Genomic DNA, 10784 nt, shown 5'->3' on the forward strand with positions numbered 1-10784 from the left:
GAAAAGCCATGTGGACTCTGGTGTAACCAGTCCTTGAATTGTCTCAGTTATGAAATGGCTTAATAATTTTAAACCACACATGCCCTTTCAGTTAACCCCCTTTTCCCTTAAGACTGAATGAAATTCTGTTCTTTGCAACCTAGAATGTGATACAACCACATTTTGATAAATTATCAGTTTGTGTCCTGTTTCCCCTTCTTATTCTGTTCCCTTGCCTTTTATGTGAGCTTGTTCATTTGAAGTAGAAATAAGTTTTAAAAGCAGATTTTACCATCTCTAAAAACAACTTGATGTTGCATAAAAGTAAAGAGTATTTTATAACTTTGCTTCCACACTTTCATTATTGTTCTTCATCCTGAAAATTGTATAAAAGATGTATTCATTTTCTAGGAGAAAAATCCACAATCTCCATAAATTTATGTTAATCTAAAATTCCATGTCTGTTTTCAGGACATGAATTTGGCCCACAAAAGACTCTCAGTAAAATATGTATGCCTCATAATCTTTGGTGTAATAATATTCTGCACAATAGTACAATACTGCCACTATACTCTGGTGCTTTTCATCCAAAAACTCTTCTAAATTCCTTTTATGAGGCAACACATACTTAGACTCTATGATGGTCATTTCATTGTTTACTGGTAATAGTACACAGAAGGATGGAATGTGCTATCCCTGGCACAAAGAGTTCTGCTGGAAGTTTAGAGAGAATAAAATGTCTTCATACTTCAGTGACTACAGAGAAAATACTTGTGGAAAAGAGCAAAGTTCCAAGACGTATATATTTATTATCTCTGTGCTGGTTAGTTGGAACTCTTCATCAATGAGATCATAGTTTTAATCCTAATGTGGCTCATTTATCTTTCCTAGCACCCTTAATCTTAGTGTGTACCCCCAGCCCTGGCCAACTGCTTGACAATGTCTCTTCTTGTCCAAAGGGGAACCTGTTAAGAGAATAAAATAATCTGTGCAAATCCACCACTATAATTGGAGAACTAATTTAAAATGCTTGCCAGTTGACAATGGGTTAATAGTTATCATTTTCATCTAGATACTAGTTAGTAGTCATATAGAAAGGCACTGCCTATATATACATAAACAATTCCTAAATGATTAAAAAAAATTTTTTTTATAACGTTTATTCATTTTTTGAGAGACAGAGAGAGACAGAGCATGAGCGAGGCAGGGCGGAGAGAGAGGGAGACACAAAATCCAAAGCAGGCTCCAGGCTCCGAACCAACAGCACAGAGCCTGATGTGGAGCTCAAACCCACAAACTGTGAGATCATGACCTGAGCCAAAGTCAGACGCCCAACTGGCTGAGCCACCCAGGCATCCCCCTAAATGATTTTAGATGAACAATTAATTGATCCATCTTAATAGTGCTGAGATTTCCCAAATATGTTTCATTGCATTTTAGTATACAGATAGAGCCTTATTTATTATTTTTTAGATTTTATAATTGGAAGCTCGTACCTCTTGACCATCAAGACATGGTATTTGTCTCTCTCTTTCTGACTTATTTCACTTAGTATATGCCCTCAAGTTCCATCCATGTTGTCACAAATATCAGGATTTCCTTCTTTTTTATGGCTGAATATATATATAATCTCATGTTTTCTTTATGCATTCATCAGTCATTGGACACTTAGGTTGTTTTAGGTTGTTTTCATGTCCTGGATATTGTAAATATTACTGCAATGTACATGGGGGTGTAGATATATTTTCAAATTAGTATTTTGTTTGCTTCAAATAAATACCCAGAAGTGATTGCTGGATCATATGGTTGTTCCATTTTTTATTTTTTTTTGGAACCTCCATACTGTTTTTCATAGTGGCCGTACCAATTTACATTCCCATCAACAGTGTATAAAACTTTCTTTTTTTCCACATCCTTGCCAATTCTTACTTTTAAAAATTTTTATTTATTTTTGAAAGAGAGACAGGGTGTGACCAGGGGAGGGACAGAGAGAGAGGGAGACACAGAATCTGAAGCAGGGGTGCCTGGGTGGCTCAGTCCGTTAAGCATCTGACTTTGGCTCAGGTCATGATCTCATGGTCCATGAGTTCAAGCCCCATGTTGGGCTCTGTGCTGACAGCTCAGAGCCTGGAGCCTGCTTCAGATTCTGTGTTCCCTCTCTCCCTGCCCCTCCCCTGTTCATGCTCTGTCTCTGTCTCAAAAATAAATAAACATTAAAAAAAAATCTGAAGCAGGCACCAGGTTCTGAGCTGTCAGCACAGAGCCCAACTCGGGGCTCAAACTTACCAACTGTGACATCATGACCTGAGCAAAAGTCGGATGCTTAACCGATTAGTCACCCAGGCACCCAACCAATACTTATCATTTCTTGTCTTTTTGATAATAGCCACTCTAACAGGAATGAAGTGATATCTCATTGTAGCTTTGATTTTCATTTTCCTGGTGATTAGTGACATTGGACACCTTTTCACATACCTGTTGGCCATCTGTATGCCTTTTTCGGAAAAAATGTTCAGATCCTCTGCCCGTTTTAAGATCAGGTTGTTTGTTTTCTTGCTATTGAGTTGTATGAGTTCTTTATATGTTTTGGATATTAACCCCTTATCAGATATATCATTTTCAAATATCTTCTCCCATTCTGTGGATTGCCTTTTCATTTTGCTGATGGTTTCCATTGCTGTGCAGAAGGTTTTTAGTTTGATGTAGTCCCATTTATTTTTGCTTTTGTTGCCAAGAGTCTTAATAAAATGAAGGAAACAAAAAATTTTAAAAGATTAAGAGTCTTCGTATTCTAGCCTTACAACAAATTCATTTGTTTGAGGACGCTGAACTGGTTTGGTCTGTAGAGCATGTGACTCTTGCTCTCAGGGTTGTGAGTTTGGGGTCATGACCTCAAGTCCCATGTTGGGTGTAAAGATTACTTTAAAAAAATAATAAATTTTTGAAGATGGTAAAAAAACAAAAAACAACAGGGGTGCCTGGGTAGCTCAGTCAGTGAAGTGTCCAATTTCAGCTCAGGTCATGTTCTCATGGTTCATGAGTTAGAGTCCCATGTCGGGCTCTATGCTGACAGCTCAGAGTCCAGAATCTGCTTCAGATTCTGTGTCTCCCTCTCTCTCTGCCCCTCCCCCTGCTTGCACTCTGTCTCTCTCTCAAAATAAATAAAACATTAAAAAAATTTTTTTAGGGGCGCCTGGGTGGCGCAGTCGGTTAAGTATCCGACTTCAGCCAGGTCACGATCTCGCGGTCCGTGAGTTCGAGCCCCGCGTCAGGCTCTGGGCTGATGGCTCAGAGCCTGGAGCCTGTTTCCGATTCTGTGTCTCCCTCTCTCTCTGCCCCTCCCCCGTTCATGCTCTGTCTCTCTCTGTCCCAAAAATAAATAAAAAACGTTGAAAAAAAAATTTAAAAAAAATAAAAAAAAATTTTTTTTAAAATAAAAGTATCTAAGTGTTAAAATGCAACTATGAAAATGAGGGCAGGGACCTTGCTGGCAATATTAGACTTATTAAATATGAAGTTGTCAGTTATCCCCAAATTGATCTGTAGTATCAAGACAGTTATAGTCAAAATATAAGCAAAATTTTTTTAGGATAATGATGAGCCAACTCTAAAGTTTATGTAGAAAAAGAAGAACAAAGTTGAAGGTCTTACACTACCTGATTTCAAGACTATTAAGACAGTCTGATATTGACAAAATCACAGACACATGCCAATGGAACAAAACGGAATCCAGAAATGAATTCATACAATTTGTGACCAAAGGTCATTCAATGGGGAAAGGATAGACTTTTTAGCATATGGTATTCGAACAATTGAGTATCTATGATCTAAAACTAAATCTCAACCTATACCTTATACAAAATTAACTCAGAATGGATCACAGACTTCTAGGTAAAACTATAAAAGTTTTGGAAAACACAAAGGAGAATTTGGTTTTTTTTTACCTTTGATTAGACAAAGAATTTAGATATGATGCCCAAAGTGCATTTAATCCACAGAAGAAAATATTGATCAATTGGACGTTGTCAAAATCAAAAAGATTTTCTTTTTGGAAGACACCATTAAGGGGATAAAAAGACAAGCACAAACTGGGAGAAAATATTTACAAATCATATATCTGACAAAACAGTTGTATACACAACATATAAAGAACTCCTGAAACTTAACAATAAGGAAATAACACAATTTAGAAAATGAGCAAAAGATTTGAATAGCCACTTGACCAAAGAACATAAACAGATGGCAAATAAGCACACGAAAAGACGCTCAATTTCATTAGTCATTAAGGAAAGGCAAATTAAAACCATGATAGGTTATGGCTGCAAACCTACTGAATAGCAAAACAACATCTGATAATACCAAGTGCTGATGAGGATGTAAAGCAGCTAGAATTCCTTTTTTTTTCCTTCTCTTTTCTTTTCCTTCCTCCCTTCCTCCCTTCCTCCCTTCCTTCCTCTTTCTTTCTTTTCTTTCTTTCTTTCTTTCTTTCTTTCTTTCTTTCTCTCTTTGTATTTTAGAGAGACAGAGAGTAGGGAGGGGCAAGGAGAGAGAGAGAATCTTTAGCAGGCGCCATACTCCGTATGACCCTGGGGTCACGACCTGTGCTGAAATTAAGAGTTGGTCGCTCAGCACATTGAGCCATCCAGGTGCCCAAAAGCAGCTGGAACTCTTCACATTGCTGGTGGGAATGTAAAATGGTACGGACACTTCCTGAAACACTTTGGTGAGTTTATTAAATAAATAAATAAATAAATACCATATGACCCAGCAATTAATCCCACTGGTAAGTTTTCCCCAAGACAAATAAAAATTGTCCTCACATGAAAACCACATACAAATGTTTATAGCAACTTTATTCATCATATAAAAATACTAGAAACAAACAAAATGTCCATCAGTTGGTGTTGAATAAATGAACTGTAGCACATATATACTAAAGAAATGCTAATCCAGCAAATAAAAGGAACAACTATTGATACTACTGATATACAGAATAGTGCGGATGAATCTCAAACACATTATGCTTAGTGAAAGAAGCCAGACTCAGACCACATATTAGTTGATTCCATTTATATGACTTTCTGAAAAGGAAAAGCTATATGGGTGGAAACCAGATCGGTGATTGCCAGTTAATTTCACCAGGCAGTTGTGACAATTCTAAACTTGTATCATCTTCCTTTGTCTCTTTTGCTGAATACTCCTTATCTCCCAAATTTAGAATGCTCTGGGACTAGTTACTGGAGCTTTTCTATCACAGTATTCTTTGGTGATCACATTCAATTCCATAGCCTCAAATACCAACTGTATGCTAACTACCAAATTCAGGCAATACCTCTATTCTGCCCTCCAGACTTATTAAACCCATAGCCTACCTGACATTTCCACTTGGGAATCTAGTAATATCTCATACTTGACATATCTAAAACAAGCCTTCTTTTTTATGTAATTAAAAAAAATTTTTAATGTTTATTTATTTATTTTTTAATTTTTTAATGTTTTATTTATTTTTAAGACAGAGAGAGACAGAGCATGAGTGGGGGAGGAGCAGAGAGAGAGGGAGACACAGAATCCGAAGCAGGCTCCAGGCTCTTAGCTGTCAGCACAGAGTCTGATGCGGGGCTCGAACTCACAAACTGTGAGATCATGACCTGAGCCGAAGTCGGACGCTTAACCGACTGAGCCACCCGGGCACCCCATGTTTATGTATTTTTGAGAGAGACAGAAACAGAGAGAGTGTGAGTAGGGGAGGAGCAGAGAGAGGGAGACAGAATCTGAAGCACGCACCAGACTCTGAGCTGTTAGTGCAGAGTCAGATGTGGGGCTCAAATTCATGAACCATGAGATCATGACCTGAGCTGAAGTCAGAAGCTAAACTGACATAGCCACCCGGGTGCCCCCAAAACTAGTCTTCTGATCTTATTCCCCAAACCCTGTCTCTCGTAGGCTTTACCATGTCAGAAAATTGCAACGACATGTGTTCAATTGCTTAGGCCAAAAACAATGCAGTTACCCTTGACCTCTCTCTTTTTCTCTCATCCTATCCTAGCAGCAATTCTAGTAAATTCCATCTTCAAAAAACAAAACAAAACAACAACAAACAAAATCTAATCACTTCTCTCCACCTCTACTGCCCCCACTCTGCTCCAGGCCACCATCATGTCTCACTTGGAATATTGTGATTGCCTTCTAACTGGTCTCCCACTTCTGCCTTTGACCCCTCTATTAGTTCTCCAAGAAACAGATGCCAAGACATGATTAAATGTACTAGAAATTTTTCATGAGAAGCCCCTGTGGGAGAAAGCGAAGAGGGAGTTAGGAGAGGCTAGAAAAGCTGTCAGACTGTGATGTGAGTTTAGGTGCAGATGAAGTGAAGGAAGTTTGGGTGGGACACTCTTAGGCTGCTGTCCAGTTAAGGAAATCTTCGTGTCAAAGTCATCTGTCAAAGGAGTCCTGTGATTCTAGGGAAGGGTCCTGCTTTAGTATCGCTGCTACACTCAATCATTGGCTGAGAGCAGCCAGGGCAAAGCATGCCCTTAAAATGCCACATTTGTGACCCTCAATCAATTATGCTTTCTGCAGTAAGCCACTGAGAGTGTTTTCCAGTACCTACCACATCCCCTTCAGTCTGTTCTCTACACAGTTGTCAGAGTGATCTTGCTAAAATGTAGCTAGATCACTTAACTCTACTGCTCAAAACCTTTCAATCACTTCCCATTTAATTCAGAATTAAACCAAACTCCAAACATGGGCCACCCATTACTATAAAGAGGTGAGATCAATAGGTCCTCAACTACTAAACTGAAATATTTGTGACATATGTGGGGTTATCTGACCTAGTAGTGTGCTGTGACCAGATTTGGTAACATTTGGAAAGTCAGAAAGTACAAAGAAAGTACTTAGAAAAAATACAATTTGACTTCTCTGGAACCCTGTTATATGTTAGACCACCTTCTCAGAGTGTTAGATCATAGGATAGAGAGGGGATTGTATCAACATAAAACACATTTAATTCCAGTGAGAGAATAGGGAAAGTATGCGTGCTTGAGGTTTTCTTAAAGAAGTATACAAAGATTCATCTATAACCAGGACTCTTAAAGTTGTAAGCAGATTGGAATTTCTCTCCTAGTTTCCTAACAAACAATTTAACTCTGCTTTCTATTCATCACTCCTGGAGGACAGAGATGACTCTGGAATTTATATACAAGGACAGTAAAAGGAGCAAGGGCTCCTTGGAGAAATGGTCAATTCCAAGGCTGGGGTAGGAAAAGACAAGATGAGTTGGGAACATCTTATAGTATCAGAAATTAAGGAAGTGCTGAAAAACTAAGGGGACATAGGAGCCAGCTTGAAGGGGGTCCCACCAGTCAAATATTGGTCAGTTTGAATAAAAAAATAAATAATGACAGGAATGGGTTATTGTTCATTGATTAATAAGAAAGAAGCCATGAGTCCATGTTATTACAGAAAAAAAAATCACTATTTTATTGGCCCTGTAATAATTGACTCATATAAGAATCATCAATAAATACTAAAACTATTATGTGAAAGACTGTGGGAGAGCATGATATTCATGGTCTCAAACTATCACTCTGCAGAATACTTCCTAATTACAAAGGGAAACGATGTCTTTCAGAGAAATTCAGGAGGAACTTAATGAAATGAACAAAGTTAACATCAATGATGAAGCAAACTAACTGTAAGACTCCCTTAGGTTTGATGATTTATTGGAAGGACTCAGAAAACTTTAAAACGCTGTTATCCTCACAGTTACAGTTTATTATAGCAAAAGGATATGAATTAACATCAGCAAAAGGATGGGGCAAAAGGAGCATGGGGCAAAGTCTGGGACAAACTAGGAATAATCTACTAGTTGTCGTTTCTCAGTGGGGTCACACGGACAGCACTCAATTCTCCCAGCAACCGTATGTGACTATATGTGTGAAGTGTTGACAACCAAAGAAGCTGACTCAAGCTGTGGTGTCCAGGGCTTTACTGGGGCCACTAAATAACTGTCCAGGGCCAGTTTTAGAAGCATGTATCACCATATGACTGACCTTAGGTACCCAATTACCAGATTCCAGAGGTTGAACCCAAGCAGCATGGACCAGGGCCTGAGGCATATGAAAACAGCTATTCACCATAAATCAAATTGTTAGCATAAATTATCTGGTCAAACCGATACAGGATGGCCCAAGGCCCAAGATATACAAAAACACTTTTTTTCAGGCAGATTCTAAGGGCTGAGAGGTTATCTCCCAGGAGCTGGTCAAGGTCTAACCCTTTCTTTGGAATGTGCAGAGTTTAAGCAACCAAGTCTGCTGAGTTAACCCTTTATGGCATACCACAAGATAGGAAAAGAGCACAGATCAACAATGTATCATCCTGCCAAATTTTTAACTTAGATCTAATTGTAAGGAAACCATCAGAGACATCCAGATTGATTGACATTTGGCAAACAATTGTCCTGATTCTTAACTAATGTCAATGATATGAAAGAAAAAAAAGAAGCAAAAAAAAAAAAAAAGAAGGGATGCTATTCTAGATTAAAAGAGATGAAAAGAGATGTCACAACTAAATACAATGTGTGATCTTTCATTGGATGTCCTTGGTCAAAGCAAAAAAATATAACACACATAAAAGACATTATTGGGGCATTTGAATAGGGACTGCATTGCAGATAATAATACTGTATTCAGGTTAAATTTCTCAGATATGACAAAGACTCTATCTTTGACCGAACTTGAGTCAGGTTCCTCTGAGTCCTGTTTCTCACGATGCCCCTGACCTTGGACTCTGTCATTGGCCCATCAAGTATAGTTTTAGCAAGAATCCTGCTGGGTCAATATATGGAAAATCTGCCACCATTGGTATCTGACCACTCTTGATATCTGATTAAATTCTTCATCTCTTATCCTGCATATCTTATCACCCTGGCCTGCCTTCAGCAGGATCTCATCCGGTTTATTTATTTTATTTTTTATTTTTTTAAGCAATCTCTATGTCCAATGTGGGCCTCGAACTCAAAACCCTGAGATCAAGGGTTGCATACTCTATTGACTTAGCCAGCGAGGCACCCCCATCATTGAGTTTAGCCACAGTCTCTCTGATGTTTCGTTTTAGTAATTTTCCATCAACTAACATTCACCCTGCTCCTTCCTTATAAATTCCTGTTTGTCATTGTCAGAGTTGGAGTTGAGCTCAGTCTCTCTCCCATATTACAAAACCCCATTGCAGTAGTTCTCCCTGAATAAAGTCTGCCAGTCTGCCTTATCATCTTGAACAGTTATCATGAATAATTTTTTCTTGACCAAGTGTAATAATATGTGTAATATTATGATTATGAAGGAGATATCCTTATTTTTAGGATACATAGGCTGAAATATTTAGAATTGTTATGAAGTCTGCCACTAACCTGCAAATAATTTAGCAAATACCTATATATATATATGTGCGTGTGTGTGTGTGTGTGTGTGTGTCTATGTATAGATACGTGTGTATATGTTATATGTATACGTATATATGTGTATGTGTGGGAAGACAGGCATAGAGAGCGCGCGCGAGAGAAAGCATATTTGGCAAAATGTTTACAGTTAAATGAACCTAGGATGAGTATTCAATATCCAATTCTTATGAGTTTTATGGTTTTTAAATTTTTTAAGATTTTATTTTACTTAAAATTTGTTTAAGTTTATTTTTTTAATGTTTATTTTTGAGAGAGCCAGAGACAGAACACAAGCCGAGGAGAGGCAGAGAGAGAGGGAGACACAGAATCTGAAGCAGGCTCCAGGCTCTGAGCCATCAGCACAGAGCTCGACACAGGGTTCGAACCCACGAACTATGAGATCATGACCTGAGCCAAAGCCGGATGTTCAACCAACTGAGCCACCCAAATACCCCTAAAGATTTTATTTTTAAGTAATCTCTACACCCAACATGGGATTCAAATTTATAACCCCAAGATCAAAAGTTACATGCTCTACTGACTGATCCAGCCAGACACTCATCTAGGTTTTCTTTAATTTTACAAAATAAAAAGTTGGAAAAAATAATTCTGTAAGGGGGGGAGGGGGGAGAAAAGTATTAGAGGAAGAATTTTGCCAGGAAGACAGCTATTGGGTTTCCCTGTGTTGACATTTATTTATTTATTTTATCGTGGTAAAAGACACATAACATTAAATTTACCACCTCAACCATTTTTTAAAAAAAGATTTAATTGTTTTTCTTCCAGCTGACCATGGGGTTGCTGCATGCACGAAAGGACACAACCAGCAGAATTGGTTTCTTTTGCAAGATTGAAATCCTGGTAGGTCCAGAAACTGAGGCCCAATTCCATTTCACTGGTATCAAAAAATATTACAAGTCTTATACTCTCACAGGGAGAATGAATTGTGTACTGGCCACATACAGAGGTATTGCTTTGATTGTCATATACTTCAAATTAAGGTCTAAAACAACACCAGCTGTGAAAGCAACACAAATGGATTTTAAAGTGTATCTTATCTTCTAATTTCCCATGCCTGGAGGAACTAATGTCAACTCGTCATGTGATCCTCAATTTGTACAATAAATTATGAACCTGGAAAACAACAACAACAACAACAGATTTCATTTTAAGTAATCTTTATACCCAGTGCAGGCCTCCAATGCACAACCTCGAGATCAAGAGTCACACGCTCCACCGACTGAGCCAGCCAAGGACCCCCACCTCAACACCAAAGTGTTCAATTCAGTAATGTCAAATATATTCACTTTGTTGTGTAACAGATCTTTCCTACAACTTTTTGTCTTGCAAAACTGAAACTTCA

General features: G+C 38.2%; 1 protein-coding gene across 1 annotated transcript; it reads left to right on the forward strand.

The window, feature by feature from the left end:
• The first annotated feature begins 10213 nt into the window (after positions 1-10213).
• Positions 10214-10486, forward strand: LOC124506007 (ATP synthase membrane subunit K, mitochondrial-like). The gene has a single exon (XM_047072031.1). The coding sequence runs from the start codon at positions 10214-10216 to the stop codon at positions 10484-10486; it is 273 nt and encodes a 90-aa protein (XP_046927987.1).
• The last annotated feature ends 298 nt before the right edge of the window (positions 10487-10784 follow it).

Source organism: Lynx rufus, unplaced genomic scaffold (assembly GCF_022079265.1).
Source record: "Lynx rufus isolate CCGP_SWC_20201006 ecotype Redwood Valley unplaced genomic scaffold, mLynRuf1.p SCAF_9, whole genome shotgun sequence".
Classification (NCBI taxonomy): Eukaryota; Metazoa; Chordata; class Mammalia; order Carnivora; family Felidae; genus Lynx; species Lynx rufus.

Bases quoted from the DNA above. Each gene is read 5' to 3' on its own strand.
- LOC124506007 (XM_047072031.1), top strand. From the start codon at position 10,214: ATGGGGTTGCTGCATGCACGAAAGGACACAACCAGCAGAATTGGTTTC.